The 24,760-nt window shown below is 39.7% G+C and overlaps 1 protein-coding gene across 1 annotated transcript in view; it reads left to right on the top strand.

Moving 5' to 3' along the window:
• LOC135698496 (allatostatin-A receptor-like) overlaps positions 1–19,393 on the top strand; it is a gene marked incomplete at its 3' end in the record, with an annotated part of 349,684 nt that extends 330,291 nt beyond the window's left edge. The window contains exon 3 of the mRNA XM_065218500.1: positions 19,235–19,393. Within this exon, the coding sequence (XP_065074572.1) occupies positions 19,235–19,393 (159 nt within the window). The remainder of the gene's footprint in view (positions 1–19,234) is intronic.
• Between the last annotated feature and the right edge of the window lie 5,367 nt (positions 19,394–24,760).

The following is a 24,760-nucleotide window of genomic DNA, read 5'->3' as shown; positions in this document are numbered from 1 at the left end:
ACTGTTTCCTTTTTACGACGATTTTGATCCTCCACATACAAATCAGCGAAGAGCGAGCGTGACAAGACTCTCTGAATGAACTTGTCTCGTTCGCACACGTTTTCTTAGCTGTCAGATGCTTGTCAAGTTCAGTGTCCTTAAGAAACGTTTCGAGAAACTGAACGAAAAACTTCTTTTGAATTACGAATGAAGTGATAATTGGAAAATTCCCTGAGTGGAACCAAAATTCCCTGAATGTTCCAGGTTTTTCCAGAAAAAATAAAATTTCCTGTAAATTCCCGGTGTTTCAGGTTTTTCCAGGTAGTAGACACCCTGTTAAAATAACGAAGTTTTGATGACTGGAATTTTTCTGAAAACTGACTGGAAAGTCAGGGAAAGTCAGGGAATTTTATTTTCGACTTTGAGTCGACACCCTGATCCACTTTGAGCATTTACTGGGTTTCAATGCTGAACGGCTTGCTTTTTCTGATAGGATTCTTACTTGAACTCAAAAAGGGATACGAACTTAGTAACAACCTATTCAGAATGTCTCGTTTTTCTAGCGTTACACTCCTTTATGCTAGTACATCAATTGAGGTACTAGATTTAAAAACTTAGCAACATTAGTAAAATGATGGGTATCAAATCGGGAGTAGTTTACTGAAGTGTAATTTTAATCTAGTACCACAATTTATGTAATAGATTAAAGAAGGACAGAAGTAGTACTCGGTAAATTTGTCATAGGTATCTGCAGAAAACCGTTGTGTTACGGAAGTTTTCTGGAAGTATGACCTTATAAAGGGATAAAATTTTGCCACGAAATGATGCAAAACATGCCATTTTCAAATGGTTCGCAATCGCCAATCCGGACGACTCCGGACGAGATTCTAATACCAATGTGTTTATAATAACGTGAAATTTTTTTCGTCCATAGATTATATGATCTGATCGCGCAAGATTCTACAACTTTTTCAAGTCTAAAGCAGCACAAAAAAAACATAAAAAATACATTTTTTTCATATTGTTGAAAAAATAAGAGATTATTTAAATTTAAAGGTTTTTATCTCATAACTTGTTAGAAAAGAGCCCAAAGTACCCATTTTATTATAAAACTTGTCTCTTGATCAAATTGTTTATATATGGTAGGCGTAATTATTACATGGTTACTTTTTGGAAAACAAGAAGCTTCGAATTTCTTCAGTTTTTGAACACGTCTCAAAATTTGTAAACAAAATGTAACGTTTTTATTCCGTTGCCACTTTATGCTGCACATATTGAAATATATAAAAAAAATATAGAAGCATGAAAAATCAAGAAAATCTTGTTTTCTTATTTTGGCCAGGTTTTTGTTCCAGTTACTCCTCTGTGCGCCACAATCGTGAACATTAGCTACAACGGTGAAGCCAATAGAATACAATCGGATGATCAAGTCTTTCAGAATAGTTTTGGTCATCTGCTGATCAAAGTTCACGTAGATTGGTTGTTTCCATTTGGAGAACAAGCCGCGAGCGGACACAACCTGCATTTTCCCATGACATCCTCATTGCGTTTGTCAATTTCGATGGTTTAATTGACCAACATTTTATCGAAAGTATTGGCTACACGATCGCGTAGTACAACACGATCGCGAGGACTCATTTGCTTTCCAGCAACTTCCAACATAGTGAATACGTCCGAAAGAACGCCTTTCCTCATTTGAATGCATGATGCCCATTCTCTGAGACTTCTCAGACAAGGCAAAGGTATTTTCATGTCAGTTCCTACGATCTGATATGCGGGCTGACTGTGGTATCTGTAATCAATAGAGATAATATATTAGCAGGCACTGAATATTGAACAGAAGCATTAAGTTTCTTCTACCTTAAAGAAAACGCCAATTCGATTTCTTTTGGTTTCCAAATAATTTTTTTCTTCACTCCAAGAATCAAGTCTGCTAGATTATCTGTGAAGACTTTCTTCAATGCAGAGCGACCTTCTTCGGCAACGTGCTCTTCAGCCATCCTCACGATATCACGATTAGATTTCCTTGAGTGTTCCAGATCTGGGCTGAGGTCACTGATTTGTTTATCTTTGCTTTTGATTATGTGCTCCATTGATCTATTTAAATCATTGATTTGAACTTCATTCTCCCGCAACTGTAAGAAATCAAAACATCAATCACTTAAGGGCTTATCACTTGTGAGTAGGAATAAATACCTCAACTTGAAGATAACGTATTGTCAGCTTTTGATGGACAATGACAGATCTTAAGTCCCTGATCGTTTTCAATCTTCCTATTTCAGCTTCTCGGTCGAACTCGTCCTCTATCGATATAACCTGAGAAATATTTGAACCGGTTCTTCTTCCTTCATAAATTTCCGTCTGGGATGGAATTGATTGCTGCATAAACTGCGAGACTCTTTTAAACGTTGCGCTGTGGGACACTGGAGAATCAAATATTGAATTGCCGTTTCCCGGGACTCGATCGTCTGGAACAGGACGGTGAGATTCTCCGGCTGATGTGTCATGAAGTTCATCCGTGTCATGGTGTTTCAGTAGTTCCGCTACTAATTCCGATCTGGTTTTCTTTTCTTTTTTTTACTCACCGGATCTTATTCTGGCCATATCTCCGGAACCGGTTCACCGATTCCAAAACCGTACTATAGCGTTCAATGGAACCCCAAGACCTATCATTTGGCGCCGAGTTTGTCCAAATCGGTTGAGCGGTTGCTGAGAAACGTGAGCGCATTTATTTCGTTACATACACGCACACATACACACATACACACGTACACACACACACACACACAGACATGTTCCGATCTCGTCGAGCTGAGTCGAATGGTATATGACACTCGGCCCTCCGGGCCTCGGATCGATAGTCGGTTTTTCAAGTGATATCTATACCCTTCTTAGTAAGAAGGGTAAAAATGATTGTGACATCACAATTTTCATCTCCTCTTGTCGGATACTCGTGTACACAAGTTGAAACTACCACTTATTAATGTTTGGCAAGCTCACTAATACATTGATAACCTTAACTGCCTCACCACATAGAGTTGGGCCAGACCTTGTATGATTGACATCGCGCATTATCCTGACAATTTACAATTCGCCTTCACTCTATATCTCTTTACTCTTATGGTAAAATCTCATCCACAATCGTCAGTCTGTGCAAGAAACCTGGTGGACATTTCCTTACCTTTTCACTCCTACGAAAATCGCATAAGATACTATCAAGCTTTGTGTGAAGAGATGGTGACTTGCTGGTTCTATGGTGGAGTGAAGAGATTAGACAAAGTCCGCTAGATTTCATGCACATATTTGCTACCGTTGGGACATAATATCCCTTGTTTGTCAGTCAAAAAGTAGTTCAATTGTAAAACTTTTATTGTTGCTAAGTGTTTATTGTTTATTGATTTACATATTGAATATTATATGCAGCTATATTAAATAATTCATAAATAAAAGCCTAGCTAGGATTAAATTAATTGCATGCACACTCAAGAAACAAATTCAAATTGATAACCTAAGAACACAATTTGTTACACTACACTACACGATGAAAAATGGTATATCTGAAAGGGAGAGGCTACTGGTGGTCCTATTAGTGATGGAATGTTCTTTTCCAAGTAACACCTCAAGTGAGAAACATCTCGAAACTAGTGAAGTGGAAAAGTGACTATAATCTCAATTTATATTGTTAAATTTGTAACCCTCGTCCAGGGTGACAATTATAAACCACCCTTTTGCCGTGTTTGCCATGAGCGTGTGTCTTGTCTGTTATAATTTGTTTTTGTTTTGGTCACACGCTCGGCAACATACTTACCACTGCCTGATATGTAAATATTTTAATTTGTTATTTTCTTTGTAGATTTTATTCGGTTTTTTACGTTGTTAGTTTAGTTAGATAGGGAAAAAATTATCGTTTATTAATGTATCGCGTCTCAAATAAAGTTAGGTCCTGATTCTCCTCCCGCTGCAGACGAAGGCGAAAAACATAATCAACATAACAGTCGAGCGCGGTTGCAGGAGCGATGGCGGTTTTGTTTTGGTGTTGTGACGTTGTGAAACGAGGAGGACAATTCGAGCCACGGTGAAGTCTACGCGGGTTTTTCTTTTTCTTCGGAGACGCTTTTTCCGTTAGTCCCGAGAAAAACGACTTCAACTGGGAAAGGTTTGCCCAGCCGCGATGCGAGTGCCAGTCCGGAGGATTTGTTGTGCACCGCGAGTGAAAGTCGGCTCCGTGGCCGTGATAGTGTAGTGAAAAGGGTGCCGGATCGCCATTGTGGGAAGCAGGAACTATTCGCTTCCCTGGCTAACAAAAAAGGATCCGGTAAACACCCGCCGTCCTGACTGCGGTGGCTCAGCCAATAGAGCCAGTCTCGCCACCGCAGTGAATCGTCAAGCAGGACGAAGCAGGCGATACCAGAGGTGAGTTCGCCTGGGCAGAAATACTGCGGTGTCTGCCGGGGTTGCCTACGGCGAGTAGGCAATCCGGTGATTCGTCACCAACGTCGCCGGGGGGGTTCCAACAGACGAGCCCCGCTCATCCCCCCGCTAAGTGTCAAGGACAGCTGCTAAGCAGCGAAGAAGCAAACCGCTCAGCACAGTCCGTGCTTTGTAGCAGCAGAACCGCCGCCATACCGTCGTCGAAGGGCCCCACCAAAGAGCAGCAGCAGCAACAGCGAGGAGGCGAGGGCAAAGATAAGTAGATAATAGACGTCTAAAATTGCATTTCTTTTTGTTGTTTTGTCCCACCCAAATCCGAACGTCTTTGGGGGAAGTACCCTTGCTCGAGGCCGCCGGGGTAAAATCGGACCAGCTATAGGCTGGCAGGTAAGCCGTAGCTTAAAAATTGGAAAAAGTCGAACCAGGTAGGCCTAGTCACCCATAAAACGATTATGGACCCCGGAACCCAAAACCAGAAGTGCTCTATGGTAACACCTGCCCCTTTTGATATTTCCCTCACCCAACCAGGACCCATTGTATTCCGGTTGACGTCGTTCCGTTACCGGTTAGCTAAGGCAGCTGACCTGGAATAAAAGTCCCGTGCGAGGTGCGTAACCAAACCCCAACCTCGACCAGCCAAAGGTCGATTGTGATCGCAGGTTCACGGATAGACCCACAACCCACGTGGCCTCCGTCCACAGAGGTTAGGCCAGGGGTACCGACGCCGTCGTATCCAGCCAGCAGATCACCGAACGCAGCCGATCAGGTGCTTTTCGGTCCGCATGACCAACAACCGATCGCGAACCTACGACGTCCCACCACGCTCTTCCCCAGCAGCAGCCGGCCGGCCCATCATACCCACAAACACACATACCATTTCTGTAAGTCAGAATAAAAATGTGTTTAACTTTAGTTTGCGTTGTGTAGTTTTTTTTTATCTGGTGACTGGACTCTTGTTAAGCAGATTCCCTTGATAAAAGCCGACCCTGAGCGCAAAAGTGCCTCAAGCTTGAGCTTGCCGCGAGCAATCAAAAGAGGCCTTGAGAGCCCACCTTCAATGGTCCCCATGGCTAGACCAGGGATCGAAGGCATTGTAGAAGGGTCCGTCTGATCCCCTATTAACATATTTTCAGATGCTTATGGGATTTTACCAAGGAGTAAAAAGTTGCAGGGTCGTCGTCAACGTCAATGCTTACTGAGCATGCAACCCATGCAACCATATATCTGCTTTTCTTCCATAAGAGCTAATGTCACAAACGTAAACTTTTTCTGCGAATTTCCCGAGAATGAAAAACCACTCAAGTCAACTAAACGTAAACTGTGTAGAGGGAGACTCCCCCTATCCGATGGAATTGGTGGCTTACATGGAATGACTTTGAATTACAAGATATATACGAAAGCAGCCATTGTTTACGTTTTAGACATCGGTCCTTATGAACGCACAGTGTCGATATCACGACACTTTTGTTTTGACAGATCGATGGCCAACTATACCAGTTATACCACTGAGGCAACACAAAGAAGGGGTCAACTTTTAGAAAGTTATTTTGCATGCAGTTCCACATATGTTATGTGTTCTCAGTAAGGTACTGGAGGTTTGAATCCGTCCAAGGTTTCAGCCAATACCATCGACAGCCAATTTGAAGTGAAAACATAAATTGAACAAAGTCCAAAAGTTCATCATCCGTAAGCATATCAAATTGATTACTCAATTGAATTTCATCAGAAAAGGAATCAAGCGATTTCCTTTTTCTTTTGCGCTTAGGTGCAATGGTGGCAGAACCAAGTTTCTGCAAATCGACTTCCAAGCAGATTACCATAAGAATCCGAAGGATCGAAGTGAAATTTTCTAAGTTGATGGTCAAGCAGGATTACCTTGGGTAGGGTCCAAACAAGGATCGAAGAGGAATAAGAGTCAAACAAGGTCGATTTTTTTCAGTTTGAGTACTGAAAAATACTGCTTAAATTTGTTGTAGCTTTAGGTAGCAGTAACACTTCCTTCAGTCATAAGCAAATAGATCCGCATGGCAAGAGAGGATAATGCGGACTGTTCTTTTTAAATCATAGTTTTTGCATTTCAAAGTTATGAAGGTTTGGTTAGCGCCAGTTCATAAATGAGTGAATTGGGTCAATTTGAATGTCCGCGTGCTTTATAATTTTCTATACGAAAATGAGCCAAACTGGACTCACCGCTACTCAATCCCACAAGCCAAACTTAAAACTTCAATAATTTGTAGTGTAAAGTCTAAGCTCTAGAAAGAGTAGTTGATATTATGTCCCGATTTGCCACCTTCTTCCCTATATGCAGTAAAAAAAGAGGTAACATGAACTTAGAAAGTATCTTTTAAATTTGTCGAACCTCTTAACGGAATCCCTTTATAAAGAGCTTTGAGTGTGTTGGTTTATTTCCTTTAAATTCCATTATGATTGCTTATCTTTTGACAGATACGCGTATTTCGTCTACTACTTGCAGACTTCATCAGTGCCTTTGCTCATGAAATATCCTTCTATCTCTTTAGAGGTACAAGTCAGGTCTTTTATTTCTATTTTCATCGTAAGTCGTGATATATTTTTGAAATTGTAGAGTTGTGAGCAATACTAATGTGACTAATTCTTTTGAAGACGCTTTTTCGATAAAGTCAATATGATAGACGATTGCATGCGTCCAATTGCTTAGTATGCATGGTAGATTTTTTGCTGTGGAGACATATCTACTTAAAGCTATAAAGTGTATACAAGTATGCAACTGGGAGAGCAAAAATACAGACGAAGATAAAACGTGTTTAGATTCTTATAATCCTCATCATATTTTGAACATCCCTTCTCAGAACAGCTCCCATGAGTTTTTCTCCCAAATCACGCATGAGGAGTTCCCTGATGGCACTGAAATGTCTTTTTTTTCCAGTGCATTGTGATACATGTTGCCGTTTATGTCTCGCATGACACGCACCGATGAAAAACGAGCTCAACGCGCACAGAATCAATGGGGAAAAGGGAGGGCGTTCGATGTGGCATTTCACGAATGTGAAAAAGCGGGATCATCGTTATACATGCCCATCATCAAAAGATAATTTATCAATTGTAGCGGAATATTCAATCTTTGTTTTGCGAACAGCTATATTTACGTGGCAAGACTTAGACAGGCGAATGATGACGAGGCGGGATCCATCGTGATGGGGAAATGGAGTCATTTTGTACACAGTAATTGCTTCTTGTATCCACGTTATGGAATTTTTTTTAGAAAAGTTCACGGCTTAGATGTGTGTGTATCTATATTTATGAGATCAAAAGATTTCTCTGTTCAGGCAGTTGCACCATGAAACCAGGTGTATGAAGTTGCATGAATATGCTTGAGGATTTTATGGAAAACACCGCCATGGATGATCCCATAAAAGTGCAATAAATGTACACACGAGCTTCTCATAGCACGTACCGGTAATGCATGCCCTAGAAACGTGATGCACGCAATGAAATAAAATGTAATAAATGTAGCAAAATCATTCCGTTCATCACTTTTTCACTCGCAAGAGACAGCACCCGCCTCTACAGGGTGAGGAAAAATATCCGTCTTCAATGTTTTAATCATTATTTTTTTTTTTACTAGTATATTGAACTGCAAAATATTCTGGCAAAAGTGAATACATTACCGTGGTTCATAAACATTACATTGATGTATCGAAATCCCCTCCATTGGCTACCACAAACGCCTTTAACCATCTAGGGAGGTTGATCGAGAATGCTCGTCCGTTCCTCTACCGATATAGCGTCTCAAGCCTTGATCAGACTAGGTTTCAAAGGGTCCAAGGATAAGTGCGACACATTTTGAAGATCACCATACCGTTTTATTGTATCTCTGACAGTTCGAATTGCCATTTTTTAACATCCTATCGATACAAAGTGGAGGATTTCTTTGCTTGTACTGAGCTTTTTTCAACATTGTTAGGTTAATAGCATTGATTTGAATGGATTTGACAGTCGGATTATCGTATCAACCCCACTAATCCGGCCACATATTTGTTGGATTATCGGGGGATACTGTAAAGCTCGATTACAGGACTACGCTTGACTCATTGTGGCACCCCGCGCCAAATAATAAAATTCGCACGTTTGTTAACAATGAACCAAGGTCCAAATTGGCACAGGTATGCTCAATTTAGCATCTGCCAAATACGAGATAAACACTGAGAAAACGATAGGCGAATAACTTTTCTCCATCCTGTACGTATATCCAAAGGCAGAAAAATCAAACCCTCCCCCCTGTATGCCTCGTTAGGAGCGATGAGCGTTGAATCATCATTCCCGCCAGTGAGGAGGGAATGTAAATTTCCACCGCATTCCCCGGTAGCGTAAAACACGTTTGTAAGGAAGGATGGAGGAAAAAGACGGATAGCACATTCATTGCTCTCGTAGGACCGTAAAATGTCGCTGCTGACATTCGACCGGACCTCTGCGCCACGTACCGATGGATGAGACGATAAGGTGGCGTAAGATATGAAATCCGCATCACAGTCTGGTCACGGATAAGGTGCGGACAAACTGCAGGCGCGTGTATCCATTCGAGGGATTAGGGGCAGGACGGTCGGTAGATACTTTGTCATTTTATTCCTCATGCACACGGTGAAGGAATCCAACGCAAATACATGCGCGACCGATGAGAACGATTCAAAATTGAATCGTTTTTCTCTGAAAATCGCATAGACGTAGGCTGCTCATGGACTGAGTAAATTTGTCCTAGATTTTCCTGGAAAAACTTCTTGAATATGAGACAAATCGAGAGAGGTTTCATTCAGTATATTAGTATACTCCTAGCTGAGTAAAATTTCCGTTGATTTTTCTCATATTCGAGCAGATTTTTGAGGAAAAGCAAGGAAATTTTACCCATTCTATTGGTAAGCAACGTTTTTGCGATTTTGAATAAAAAAGCACTCAATTGTGAGTCGATCTCATCGGCCGGGTGTATGAAGGCAGATGATGGTACAGGGTGGTGCTGGAAGATGGTGCAAGGATAGCAAATATTTGATCAAATCGATACTTCCGAGGCAGGGATATGAGAAATAAACAGGATTTGCAAGCATCATCTTCTTCTTATTCTTCTCCGCAGTTCACGTTTATTGCTTATCGTATATTAGCTTATTGCTTGTTCTCAACTGAGTGCTCTAGATGCACTTCCACAGTTATTAATTCAGAGCTTTCGACGCCCGTGCCATTTTTGCATTAGTATAATTGTATGGCAAGTACAATCATATACTTTATGCCCAGGGAAGTCGAGAAATTTTCCAAACCGAAAAATTCCTAGTTTGGACCGGGAATCGAACCCAGCTATCTCCAGAATGGTCTTGCTTTGTAGCTGCACCTTTACCGACTGAGCTAAGGGGGCCCCATTTGCGAGCATCAACCTTTGACAAAAAACACTTACAGTTGCTAGTACATATATGAAGGAAATATTTTATATGTTTTTCATGTGTTACGCCGAAGAAGCAGGGTAAAAAAGGGTTGCTCGGTATTTGTGCAAGCTCGCCAAATGTTACTGCAGACCTGACCCACCAGAAAACAGGCTACATCGGGAACAACAATCGGATGTTCTTCAAAAGATCCAAAGATTGAACGATATAAGTAAAATAAAAAAATGTACCATACTGAAATTTTTACACGAAATCCTTTCGCAAAATCTTAAGGACAAACCATTATTAATCTTTATTATTTCTTGCACAGGTTCATATTGTAGGGCTAAGGGATGAACTCGGAGGGGCTAGCATGATTGATAACACTTGCTTCGAAAATGTAGAGCCCTAGTCAACAGCTCTAAAGGGCATCCATACATTCAATATAAAATATGATCATACAGTGATGGAAAATGCATTTTATTTTACTGCGATTCGATGAACAAATTGCAGAGGCTCTGGAAAACTAATGCAACCAGTCTCGAAAATAAATATAAAGGAAAAATTTCACATATAAGCTACCAAGTGGAGCTATAATATGAGCTGCACAAAGAGCCAGTTTGGATTATTTGCGTATGAGCTATGAATGAAGTGATGATGTTATAAGAAAAGAAACATGATGGGGTTTCTCCATTTACTATAAGAGTGCTCTGCTTCTGTACGGATGAAAACGTTTCCGAGTGTCATATTTTTAGATTTTTGTTACTGGAATTGATTTTTTCATCGCGTTTTAGTTCGAAATAACACTCGATAACACAGTTCTAGAAAAACAGTTTTGTGCAAAACGAATGCAAATGTTCGGGTAAATTTCTTTTTATCAGCATCCTTTTTGTCAGAACTGTTACTACGCGACTGGCAGGCTTGCCTGGTGGGTGAGGTTTATTTTTAAAAATCGTTCGGACATGTTTTCCCATGTGGCAAATGATACTTGGGACTAATTAAGTAACATATCAAAAATCGAGCTTTTTTCTTTGACATTTAGAGGTGGCGTAAGAAGTCTTAGTTCAAAATGTCGCCCGATGAACTTTTTCAAATAAAATATATGCTTCTATAAGTAAATACGTTGCTTAAAACCTCTTATATATAGAAACAAACAAAAAAGTTATTAAAGTTTGGTTAATTAATTTATACATTTAGCTCATTGTTTTGTTAATTTCTCTTATTTTGACTTACGTGACTATCATTAGTTTTGGCGTGTAAACGGGATCATCTCTCGATTAATTTTTCGAAGAGACGTATCGGCTTTTGCAAACAATACATTTGATTCGATTTGGCGTTACTGGTAGCTCACTCACGCATACTAACACATCCATCATATCGGGGAGATTTTCCTCTACCTGATAGTAATGTTAGTGGTCGTGGGCGAGGTACGCCAAATCGTTGATCGTTGCATTGTTTACAAAAGCTGATACGTCCCTTCGAAAAAGTGTTCAAGAATTGGTCTTGCCATTATTAATGATATGGAACGACATAGTCACCTCCCTTTAAAACTTGGGGATCAGGGACGTTATTAGGGAAGTCGAAACGAAGCGTTTTTCGTATGAATGCTTGTATGAAAACAGTCGTTTCAACTTTGTCATTATAGATATATATATATAGTCCCAGTCAACAGTTAGAAAGCGGGTTACATCACTCAGAGATGAGCACCGCAACAAAGATCATCTACTGTTAGGCACTGTCTACATTCCACAAGACCAGTTTTTGAGAGCTTTTAAACCCCACCGCAAGGGGGACATACTTCAGTCCAATCATACATACAAATATATTATATTTTTTATGGACTGTGTATATTCGTCAACCTCCTTTCCCTCTTAATCTTCCAACTTTTTCCATGTTAATTCACCAACTTCCCTTTCTCATTAAAACAAGAAATATGTCCATAAAGGGTGGCTGCTTGTTTTTACTTTGACCTGGGCTCTGCTCAAATTCCAATCGACAAGCTTGATGTTCTTGATGAGGCTCTTCTCTCCGCTCCACTGCCTCTGCTACGATATCTGGTTCAAATCCATCACTTGCTTTCGTTCCGCCCCTGCAAAGTGTATCGTCGATTTACCTTCACTTATGTTTGTGATATTCTGATGATATCGACTTCGGATCTGTCGAATTCAGTTTGGCTATATTATGCCATATATAAGGCTTGTACTTGGAAAAAATGCACCATTTTTATCCGTGTGTAACTTTTTTATCCGTGTGTAAAGATTGATGAAAATTTGGGTATAACTAGTTTGGAGTGAATTGTTTACATATTCCAAATGTTATAACAATCGGTTCAGTGGTTATTGAGATGTCATCGAAACAAGAAGAAAATCTCCAGAGAATTTTGCGCGCCGTCATGGAAAATCCGACTGCGACCATGAGATGGATCGGAAGACAACTGGGAATCACCCATACAACTGTGCTTCGGGTGGTAAAATCGTTTAAGAAGTCCCAGACGACCGAGTGGCGTTGAAAGTGGAAGAAAATCAAAGACAGGTGACCCAGTGAAGGCCTGGAAGGTGTTGGATTATTTCAAGCGTAATCCGAACCTTTCGATTCACGATGCGGCTCTGAAGGCAAAGTGTTCCGCCTGGTTTGTTCAGCAAACCATGAAACGAGCTGGGCTTCGTGTATTCAAGGTCCGGAACGCACCGAACCGGCGTGATCAACAAAACACGGCGGCCAAATCCCGCGCAAGGAAGCTGTATCGAGAGTGGTTAACGAAACCGATGTGTGTGGTTATGGATGACGAAACCTACATCAAGGCAGACGCAAAGAAGATACCGGGGCTGGAGTTCTACGTTGCCAAATCACGGTTTGATGTTCCGGAAGATATAAGGAAGAAGAAAGTGGACAAATTCGCCAAAAAATACTTGCTCTGGCAGGCCATATGCCAATGCGGTAAACTGAGTAAACCGTACATCACAATGGGTACCATCAGCAGCGAAATTTACCACACCGAGTGCCTCCAGAAGCGTTTATTGCCTTTCCTGCGGTCCCACGGAGTCGAGACATTATTTTGGTCGGACCTGGCATCATGTCATTACGCGTGATCGACGTTGGATTGGTACAGAGACAATAACGTTGTTTTTGTACCAAAAACCGCCAACCCCCCAAATTCACCAGAGATTCGTCCGGTGGAAAGATTTTGGGCCATAATGAAGGCCAAAGTTCGAAAATCGTCCAAGGTGTTTAAGAACGAACTGGAGTTGAAGAAAGAATGGATGAAAGTGATCAAAAAGGTCGACTCCACCATTGCACAAAATGTAATCTACCGTCGTGCCCTAAAGCTTTAGCGATCGATGATATTAGAAACACAGCATTTCGATCACTCACTTTACAGCGGTCCAATGCAGCACCTACCTCAACTGTAACAACTCGTATCAGTTGCGATTTACGTGTCAAAGCTGGTTTTGGAGAACCTAGAACGTTCAAAATATATTAATATAGATGGTAATAGGTGTATAATCCAAAAGAAAAAAAAAAACATTTAGTAAAACATCACAACGTACCTGTTTTTGGAGAAGCTCTTTCGGATGCACTAGGCGAGTACACTGACCCAGCCTGGCTGTCGTTTTGTGATGCTGTTTCAATTGATGTTGCACTACAAATTTGATCCGGTCTTGGCTTGACCCTTCTTCCTCAAAATCGCTACACGAAATGGTTTCATTGGTAGGGTGAACCTCAGTTTTTTCTTCAAGATGAGCTTGTTCCCGCTGTTTTTGCAAATATTGCATCGCCTGCTTTTCTTCACGAGTTTTTGCCTTAAAATTCTTCCCGATATCAAACAAACTCCGCAATGATCCATGAAATGTGTTCCTGTTTTCGATGTCTTTCTTAGCCATTCTAAGTGTGCATTTTAATAAGGCTTTCCAGGTAAACGACGGCAGATATTCTCCAACTAGCCAAATGTCAACCATTTTTAACAAACTGTCGTATTATTCTCTATCAGTTCTCTGCTTGTTGTCTTCTTCAAACGCACTACTGATTGATCATACATCCTCAGATCGCATCCTTTTTATACTAAATCATAGGTAGAAAAAGCCAAGGTAGAAAAGTTTACTTAGAAATAAGTTCTTGAGACCGTTGCTTGCCTGTAGGAGAACACTGTAAGTGTGTGTTTTTTAATTAATATCCAAAAGGAAGCCAGATAAACAATATGCTTTATGCGGGTACTTTTTTGGCACCTCTATAGGGTAGGAATTTAAAAGAAACACATATAAAGGGTTGTCCCGTATTAGGTGGATATGTTAAAAAGTCATTGTACTTTCGTCAGATTGTACTGTAAACTAAACAGCACTAACGGTTGTCCTGTACAATTTTCGGAATTATTCTACGATTTATGTCTGTCTATGCTTCTATTTTACGTGGTCTCAGATACTCAAAAGTAATATCATCAAATGTTTTGAAGTTTGGATTCTTAAAAATTCCAAAACATAGCATGATGATATTTTCAGATACATGCGTTTGGTAAAAAGTAATGGTTCTTACATACCTATTATGATTTTTGGACCACCCTAATGAAGAATAATTGGACCACCCTAGTGAATTATTTCGTATTAGATCCTAAATGGTGGTTTAATTCGATATATGAGCAGGTTGGAGACAATTGTGAACAGTTTTAGAAGCCGACTCATCAATCTTCTATATTCCATATAGAACTCATGAAAAAAAATTTAAGTCCCAGAAAGTCGATCTTTTAAAAAAAAATTTCGAGATAAAACAAAATCTCGACGTTTCATGCATTTTTAAGACATTTGGCATTAAATTTTTTTTTTTGATTTCCGAAATTTAATGTATCCCGGCCCTTGGGAGATTTTCGAGAGTGAAAAAAGTCAAACTTTGACGCGTTTGCGCCACCCCTAAATCATGTCCGATTGAGCTCAAATTTTGCATAGGGCCATTTTTCAAGGCAATAAACATTTTGTATATGGTTTGTTAGCGAAATTTGATGGTCAATTTTTTCCCATACATTCATTGGCAGTCTAATACACACTCTCTGGGATGATTCAATACTTTCCAATATGGATCTGAAATTATCTGATGTGATTCAATATTACCGAAGAGATTCCGAGCTTAAAGTGATTCAACAGTTTCCGAAGTGGTTTAGTGCATTTTTAATTGATTCAATTATTTTCAAAGTGATTTTTCCGCAATGATTCAGTACTTTCCAAAGTGATTTCGAATATTTATTAAGTGTTTCCGATCATCCTGAAGTTATTCAGTTCTTGGTGAAGTGACTTTTAATATTTCTGAAGTGATTCCAAACTGTTCTGAATCGATTCAGTACGTTCAAAAGTGATTCCAAACATTTCTAACAAAGTGTTGAAAACATTTCTGAAGTGATTCAGCGCTTACGAAGTGTGTCCAAACTTTTCTGAAGTGGTCCAGTAGTGTCTGAAGTGATTCCTATTTTTTATGAAGTGATTCAGAACTGTTAGAAGTGATTCCGAGCTATTCTCAAGTGACTCAGTACTTTCAAACCTTGTTGAGAGAAGCCTGGATTTTCCATTCGCGGCCAGTAACTTAGATGAATCTACAGCTGTTCTTAATAACGCTTTGAAAACGTGTACCAATCAACTAGTTGAGCAAAAGTTTGTTTCTTTGAAAAACTCGAACAGCTGGTACAATTTGGATCTTTTGCGTCTTAAACGGAAAAGGGACAAATGGTACAACAAGTTTTGTAGATCTAATAATGACAATCATTGGACTAGGTACACAATCACGCGTAATAAGTATTCACAATCGATAAAGAAAACTCGTTGTGGATATGTTCAAAGGAAGATTGATCAGCATCAAAACAACAGCAAAGAGTTATGGAAAATTTTGAAATCTTTATTAAAACCTAGTAATTGCAAACCGCGGTCCATAACTTTTAATGGCAAACAGTCAGAACAAGTAATTGCAGCTAAGTTTAATGATTATTTTGTAGACAGTGTTTCATTGATTAATAAATCTATTGAATTGGTCGATGAACCTGACGAAATAAAACAGCCAGTTAATAGTAGTTGTAGATTTGAAGTTTTCCACCCAATTACATTAGATGAACTTAGAGTTATTTGTTTTTCATTAGGAAAATCGGCTGGAGTAGATAATGTTAATGCTAGAGTTATTCAAGATTGCTTTCATGTCATTGGCCACATCTTTCTGGACCTTATTAATAAATCATTGCAGAATGGACATGTACCACAAATTTGGAAGGAATCCTTAGTGGTTCCTATTCAAAAAGTTGCTGGAAAGATTAAAGCCGAAGAGTTTCGTCCCATCAACATGTTGCACACTTTAGAGAAAATCTTAGAACTTGTTGTTAAAGGCCAGCTGTTGGAGTATTTGAATAGCAACTCTTTGTTGATACCAGAACAATCGGGATATCGGGAAGGGCATTCTTGTGAAACTGCATTGAATTTGATGTTAGCAAATTAGTAAAGATACGACTGTTGCTAATTTTTTGGATCTGAAACGCACTTTTGAAACAATTTCTAGACCCTTACTGTTAAGTACAATCAAGCGCTTTGGAATTACGAGTACTGCATATAAATGGTTTGAAAGCTATTTGTCTGACAGAACTCAACGGACTGTTTTTAATGATTCTGTTTCCAGTCCCATGGGGAACAACCTTGGAGTGCCCCTGGGAAGTGTATTAGGGCCCCTTTTATTTATTATGTATATTAATGACTTGCGACGTGTTTTCCGTTTTTGCGACATTAATCTTTTTGCAGATGATACTGTGTTATTCATTGCAGCTAAGGATTTAGAAGTTGCCGTCTTGAATGAAGATTTGCAGTATCTAAGTAGATGGTTGAAGTGTAAGCAGTTAAAATTGAATACAAGTAAAACAAAATTTATGGTGATTTCGTGGAATCGATTAAATGAGAACGTCTCTGTTGTAATTGCTGATGAGACTATTGATCGCGTTCAGGAGATTAAATATCTTGGCGTGATTATTGATGACAAACTTAAGTTCAACTCTCACATTGACAATGTCATCAAGAAAATTGCCAAGAAATATGGAATTCTATGTCGATTGAAAAACGATTTAACTATTGCCAGTAAAATACAGCTATACAAATCAATCATCTCTCCTCATCTAGACTTTTGCCCATCCATTTTATTTCTGTCCAATGCAACACAAATATCGAGATTACAGCGCTTGCAGAATAAAATAATGCGTTTGATTTTGAGATGTAATAGATTCACTTCCTCAACTTTGGTGCTAGACGCCTTACAATGGTTGTCGGTGAAGCAAAGAATTGTATATTTTACTATGGTGTTCATTTTTAAAGTAGTTAACGGTTTGCTGCCTCGATATTTGTGTGATCGAATTGAAAGACGAAGTGAATATCATAGATATAATACTAGAAACGCGGATGAAATAAGAACACCACATTTCTTGACTTGTGCTTCCCAGAATTCATTATTTTTCAAAGGAATAAATGTTTTCAATTCGATGCCTAGACACATTAAACGTTCAACAACATAAGCAGAATTTAAGAGACATTGCATTTCACACGTTAAAACTGTCTTTTGAACGGTTATCCAGTGATTTTTTTTTTATGAATTGACAAATTATGTATCTTGACGAAGTTATTTTTAACGGATTATTTTGTATGGATAGCTGTTATAACGACTTTTTAATAATTATTGTAGCACTGCAAAAACTATTTTGTTCGCCACGATGGTGATGATGGATTTTTGATACATGATTTAATAGTAGTAGTAAAAAAAATAGTAGTCTACAAAGGTTTGAGCCTCGCACGCATATTATGGATATAGAGGACTGAATGTAACATTTGATAAAAAAAAATGCAATTTTGAAGCTTACTTGAAAGATACCTTGAGTTAGAAGTAAGTTTTCTGGCAAATGTTGGGGGTTCGTGAGCATTCCTGACATTGCTGAAAATTATGATAGCATCAGATGGCGGGGTTGCTAGTGTAATAGGATGCTTTTTTGATTGTTCATTAACTCTTGATTGCTTGTAATACTTATGAATATTTTAGGTGGACAAAAAGGCGAACTAAGAGGAGGACGCCTGAGCTTTTCCACATTTATATCGCTGTGAAGCAACTGTAAACTCTAGAGAGAATTTATATCTGTAACTGGAACCAGTTCGATTTTGCTTGCCAACCTGGTTAAAATGTCATATTTAATTATCTTAAACATAAATCGTCCAGCTCAAACCTTTGTAGGGGTAAGAGGTGGGACCATCATCATCATCAAAAGTTCGTTACTCGTCGAAAAGTAGGTTTGATTGAGCTGAATTTCGCATCTATTATGACTCAATTTTATGTCAAAATTGACGCTTGTATATGTCAGTCTCAGAATATCTAAATTTACATTTATTTTTCTAAGTGTGCAAGCATAAGAAAAACGCTTCGCTTCAGCTTCCCTAATAACGACCCTGATCTTAAATTTTTATAGGGTGGGGACTATGTCGTTTCGTATCGTGAAGATTTTCATTATTAAGACCAGTTCTCAAATACTCAAATGGACGTATCAGCTTTTGTCCGTTGGTGATTGGCACTAGATTGTGGAACAGAGACCGACGTTATATATATATATCGTCGATGATATCGCTAAATGAACAATTTTCGTCCTCCACGTGTTTACTTATAAAAGGATTTGTTTTATTTGAAAAGTTCCTCGTATTATTTTTTTTATAAAATATGTAAGATTTGTGCGTATTATTCAACGATATTTCTGGAGATATGTAAATTAATCAGAAATGTTTTATTTGTTTAAATCCCTTAAAAAAAGAGGTAAACCTTGAATTGGTTGGTTAAATTGCAACTTTTCATTACTTATTATCGAGAAGAGCGGTTGCAAGAGTAATGGTGGAATTAATTGGAATCGCACTCACATCCCGCTTTTACAAAAATCCAGTCAAAAACATTAAAATTTATTATTAATATTTAAATTATCAAAATATCAACTTACCATCCATTTGATATAACTTCATGTGAGCACTTATTGCGCAACCATATAGAGAATGATTTTGCACAGCCATCAGCCATTCCCACATAACCTGTTGGTGAACACATATTTTTTTCACCGATACACGAGCCTTTCTACACTTCCTGCGGATATCTGATAAATATTCATGGTGAGGAGCAAGTGAATTTTCCACTCCACCAGGCAGCCACACCCCTCGATAGGAAGCATATGGTAACAGCAAAGTTCAACCAATTACATATGTGAACGAAAATACCGCATCAACAGCCTGCGAAATTAACCTGTAAGGTTAATGCCTATCACGTGCTAGAATCGGCTTCTCTTTTCACGTTAACAAGTGCGTAATGATAATTCTACGTAATGGTGGCACCCACTTGAGGATTCCGAAGGAGTCGATTTGAAGTTACCCGGAAGCATCATCATTTTAATGATGTTGTTTATTATCTCTCGTTTCCAGGTGATACTGGTGCTAAAAAGCGTCGGGGTGTTTGTACCGGATACGTCATTCAAGATATCACTACAGATCGTCTCCCACGTGCTGGCGTACACGAGTTCCTGCATCAATCCGCTGCTGTATGCGTTTTTGTCGGAGAACTTTCGGAAAGCGTTTCGAAAGGTAAGTGGACTAATTACAATTACTTGTGCTGAAATTCAATAATTCTGAAAATAAGCATAGCTGTTCGTCAAACACCTTTTAGTGATGCAAATCAATCCGCAATTTTGGATCTATTTCTTCGCAATTTTTGTGAAATTTTACTGCATATTTAACGCAGCTTAAAACTCCAGTTCAGCAAGAAAAGTCAAGTGTGCATCCAGTATTTCTCCTTACTAAATTATTGAAATCACTTGCAGTCATAAGTTTATATAAGCTCTTTCTTGTTCCTTACAGTTTGACTGCATGCAAAACATAAACTTTGCTAATCAATCAAACTGTCACGAAGATGTAGCAAACAGCTACCCATTTTTCCTTTTATGCTTTACCAACTGCACAGACTGTGGCAGAGTTGCTGACAGCCCAACAACTTTTCGACTGTTGGTTTATTTGAATGCGGGAAGTGAAGTCATGACCCGTTCTCAGCTTTCTGTGGGAAGATGACAAGAGGATTCTACTTCACAGTCAGTTATGACACACAAAAGCATCAACCCCACCGTTGAAAAAGAAAAATGATTCTCTCCAGGCGTGTCCGGGGAATCAGATGTTTGCATACCGAACCGTAGAAAAAACGGAATCCTCGTCCCTTTCCGGTTCCGCAACAATCATTCCCAACTGTGCGTTGCTGACTAACGGGGAAGCACTGAAAATTGAAGTGTATCGTGATGTACTTTTGCAGAATATACTTTTATCATAGCGCTGATGTTTAATTTAATGCTTTAACTTTTTTTGCCAGAAAAAAAAAATCTTCAACGCAAATATACATGCCTGTCACGTTGTACGATGAGATCTTTTGGCCTCTTTAACTGGGCCCAGTAAAAAAATGACTTTCGTAAACCTTACCCCAACACATTTGATACAATTTACTACGGCCTTTGTACAAAAGGCAATTGTCGCATTTGGTCGAAAGGTGACATCAAAAAGATAGTAACTTCTGTTGAATTGTGTTTTCGCCGCAAAGGGTTGCTTTCCTTTTCATGTGTTAAAAATCAATGTAAGGTCTGAAAGCTAACACTGGGCAAACCAGACAACAATCGGCATCAAGGCCACAATCGAAATACGATAACAATGGCAAAATAAATCCGTCCGGCTGAAGAGGTTGATTAATTGCAATGGGATACTCCGCACGATAAAAAAAACCCATTCTTTTGCATCTAATCCGCTTACCTTGGAGGTGCCTATAGAAGTTTTATTGAAATGTGTGTGTGTGTGGGTGGGTGGGTAGGAATAAGAAAATAGCTTACTTTATATGACCCATTTCATATCCAACAGCACCGCAAATCGTATGGTTCTTCGTTTTCATGGATCAATAAAAGAAAACCGTATGGGAGGGAAGAAAATATAAACTTTCCCTATATAGCTTGTTCAGGCTTCAGAAAACATTTAATAGTAGCACAGCTGTAGGGTTGATAGAGTGGAACATGGTTTCTAGAGGGAAAGCTTACCAAAACATTCAAAGAGGATCAATTCTATGACAACTTGGAATACAAGGTATACCCTTGTTCGTAGCTCATTATGGTCAAATGGAACAAAACGCTCTCTTGAGGCCCAAAAGAAGTAAAAACTGTCAATAGCGCGATCGCGAGAGATAAGGCCGGCACCCAATAGATACGTTTTCGGGTTTTTTGACAGATAATGCATGGGCTAACTGTCAAAAAACCTGAAAACGTATCTATTGTGCGCCGGCCTATACAACTGCAGTTTAGTCAACAGCTGAGATCAAACTGATAAAATATAGGGGAGAGTCGGTAAAGACGAAAACAGCAGTGAAGATGGACACTAGAGTGATGCAAAATTTGAAATTTTCACTCCACAATACTTAAACGATTCCAAATCGGATCCTGACTAACCTCTCAAAATTTGAACCCATTTGGTGAGAAACTGAGATGGCACAAACCATTTGAAGTTTGTATGGGAATTACTATGGTAAAACCAAAATTTTTGTTCATGTCTATCTAATAATTCACCATATCGGTCTGCTTCGAAAACTTTCAATTGTACTTGTAGAAAATTTTCCCAGCTACAACTTGGCTGAAGACAACTTTTTGATTAAATGCAAGGATCGAATGTTATCAATGGTTCAATGCGCTGATGTCTTATGATCATGCTCAATCAACTGCTCAGCAGGCAACATTGGTGTTTCTGGGGCGTTGAATAGGACACAAACATTATGGCTACTATGTCACACTGCAAAATACAGTGTTGCCTACAGAGCAGCTGCTTGATCATGTCATAAGCTTACCAATCTCTTAAATAATTAATAACTTTTTCCTGTCTAGTTTTACATAGAAACGATCTTCAGCAAAGTTGTAGCTGAGAAAATTTTCTATAAGACTGGCTATCGAACTGTTTCGCAGCTCAATATGGAAAAAGAATAGAAGGCAATGAACACAAAGTTGAGATTTTCCATAGTAATTTACATGTAAACTTCAAATGGCTTGTGCGAAGTCTGTTTCTAACCAAATGAGTTGTAACTTTGGGAGGCTAATCAGGACCTGATTTGAAACCATTTTAAGCACTGTGGAGCGAAAAAGTCAAAATTTGCATCAGTCTCATTGGATTATTCTTAAAGGCTGTAGTTTGTAGCCGTTCGTCGAAAGTTCTCGGAGAAATGCTGCAAACGCAGTGGCTTATGTGCCACTCTCGACGAACGGTTACATGCGTCCCACTTTGGGCGCCAATGTAACCGTTCGTCGAAAGTTCGTCTTCCACGAGCATAGTCCAAGTCTCGTGGCCGTAGACCACCACCAGGCGCGTTGGTCCTCCACGAGCATAGTCCAGGTCTCGTGGCCGTAGAGGACCACCGGTCTAATCAGCGTCTTGTAGACAGTCAACTTCGTGCGGCGGCGAATTTTATTCGACCGGAGAGTCCTCCGGAGTTCTAAGTAGGCACGATTCCCTGCCATAATGCGTCTTTGAATTTCTCTTCTGGTATCATTTTCGGTGGTCACCAGTGAGCTCAAATACACGGACTCATTGACCACCTCGCTTTCATCACCGTCAATCTGAACTCTACCAACATTGTCTTCCCTAGAACCTCTTCCTCGCATGTATTTAGTCTTCGATGCATTGATGGCAAGTCCAAGTCCTTGCACATATCGGCTTGCGGCACGTAGCCATTTCTTTAACTTCTCGTAGAACTTCCATGTGCCGTTTACGCGGTACAGATTTTCCATCACCTAGCGATCTCGGGCTTCCTGCTGTCTGTTCCGTGCTTGTCTGTATCGCTCCACATTCAATCTCGGTGTTGCAGCATTCTCGCCTGTGCTGCATTCTTCTCCTCTATTAGCAGTTTGCATTCGCCGTCAAACCAGTCATTTCTTCGGTCCGGGATCGCAGTACCTAGTACCTATGGCTAAAGAAGCTGCGACAAGCTGCTCTTTCGTGGGTAGAACAGCTTCCAGCTGCTGCGCGTCATCCTTGGCAACTTCGGCGTCCCGTAATTACTCAATGTTATCTAATGACGCTGACACGAAATTCACACATTCAAATGCACTATTGTTGTCTATTGTTGTTGCCATACATCAACAGGCTGGCTGTAGCGCAAATGATGTTAATAATACTAATCATAATAATAATAATAGTAAAATTACATGTCAAATAATCACAGAAAGAAAAACAAAGCAACATGGTCAGAATATAAAAAAAAAAACATAAATGGAAATACACTAATTTTCTCTGTCAGTCACTGCGGCCGGCGAAAACAGATGAGAATCTCCGACGAAGCGCATCTCGTGTGAGGTGAAAGTCGAATTAGGTTAGGTTAGGTGTCAAAAATACAATTGATTTATTTTAAGTCATAATTCCTGCTCGAAGATACTTGGACATATTTTAAGTATATAAAGAACGCCAATCAGCGTGCAGTGATGAATGAGAAAATAGAGAGAGAGAGTGTATGGAGAAGGCATATTGAGCATATCGTTAGCACCCGTATTTCAAGGTTGATTGGGTCGCATCGGATATTGCCCTTTGCGCTGTGTAAGCAATTTGGATGTGGGAATTTATATTTTCCCAGGTGATTGAAAAAGCACTCGCAGTGAATGTGCAGTAACTTAATATTTTCTGATTAATTGAAAGTAGCTGATAGGCATAAATTGGTATGCTACAACAGATGCAACTCTTTTGAACACACGCTGTAGTCCGCAAATCGCACCATATGCCTCGTAGTTCGTGCGACACAGTGGCAGTCTCAGCATGAGGTTGTTACGGAGTGGTCGGGGTTGCACGTTTAGGTCAATTTGCCTCAGGATAGCCTCACACAATCTATTCATCCCTGTTGAGTGTCGGCGATAATCAAAGCTCTGCTGGTGTCCCTTCTAATCCGGAGAGGTTCAAGGTTTATCAGTTGGCAGCGACTCTCGTAGCTTTTTTTTTTTTTTTTTTCTTTATTTTTGTGATTTTTAGCCGTAGGCTAGTTCATCACATAACTCTCTCTGTCAACCTGACTCTCGTAGCTGGGCAGACGAAGCGGATCTTTTCAGGGCAGTAAACGAAGCGCAAAACGAAGAAAGCGACGTTGAACAGATTCGATTCTCTCGGCACCATTGTTGTAATTCGGATTCCAGACCGCAGAACAATACTCAAGCGTCGATCGTACGAGGGAGCAGTAAAGAGATTTTAAACAGTAGACATCGGTGAAATTCTTAGCTATCCTGAAGATGAATCCTAAAGTCCTGGACGATTTATCGATGACATAAGAAATGTGTTGCCTGAATGTTAGATGTGAATCCAACACCACACCCAGGTCTTTCACCTGATTCACGCGTTCGAGTGTCGTTCCAAGCAGGTCATAGCTGAATACAATCGGTTACTTTTTTCGTGAGAGCGTTATGGCAGAGCACTTTGCTGGGTTCACTACCATTCGATTTAAAGTACACCAACTGGCGAAGAAATTAAGCTGATGTTGAAGATTGTGGCAGTCAGCGATCGAGCAAATTCGTAAAAATATTTTGAGGTCGTCTGCATATGATAATCGAGGTCCTTCGATAACCAGATTCACGTCGTAGAGTAGAAAAATCAACGGTCCCAGATGGCTTCCCTGCGGTATACCTGATGTGGCAAAGAAGCTAGCTGATTTGCAATCTCCTATAGCAACCATAAGTTGGCGACCAGTAAGATACGAACGGAACCAACTCAAGAGATTACCGCTCACCCCAAGCCTGTCGAGTTCAGCAATCGCAATGTCATGACTCAACTTATCGAATACCGCTGATAGATCGGTAACGTCCGTCTGTACCCGTTCAGTCATACTATCGGTAATGTAGGATGTGAGGCATAGCAGATTGGTGGTTGTAGAGCGACCGCCAGTAAACCCGTGTTGATCAGCACTCA

This window comes from Ochlerotatus camptorhynchus, unplaced genomic scaffold, assembly GCF_037179485.1.
Source record: "Ochlerotatus camptorhynchus isolate MF236.1 unplaced genomic scaffold, CSIRO-AGI_Acam_v1.1 ptg000087l, whole genome shotgun sequence".
NCBI lineage: Eukaryota > Metazoa > Arthropoda > Insecta > Diptera > Culicidae > Ochlerotatus > Ochlerotatus camptorhynchus.
This window is presented reverse-complemented; position numbering and strand designations above follow the sequence as displayed.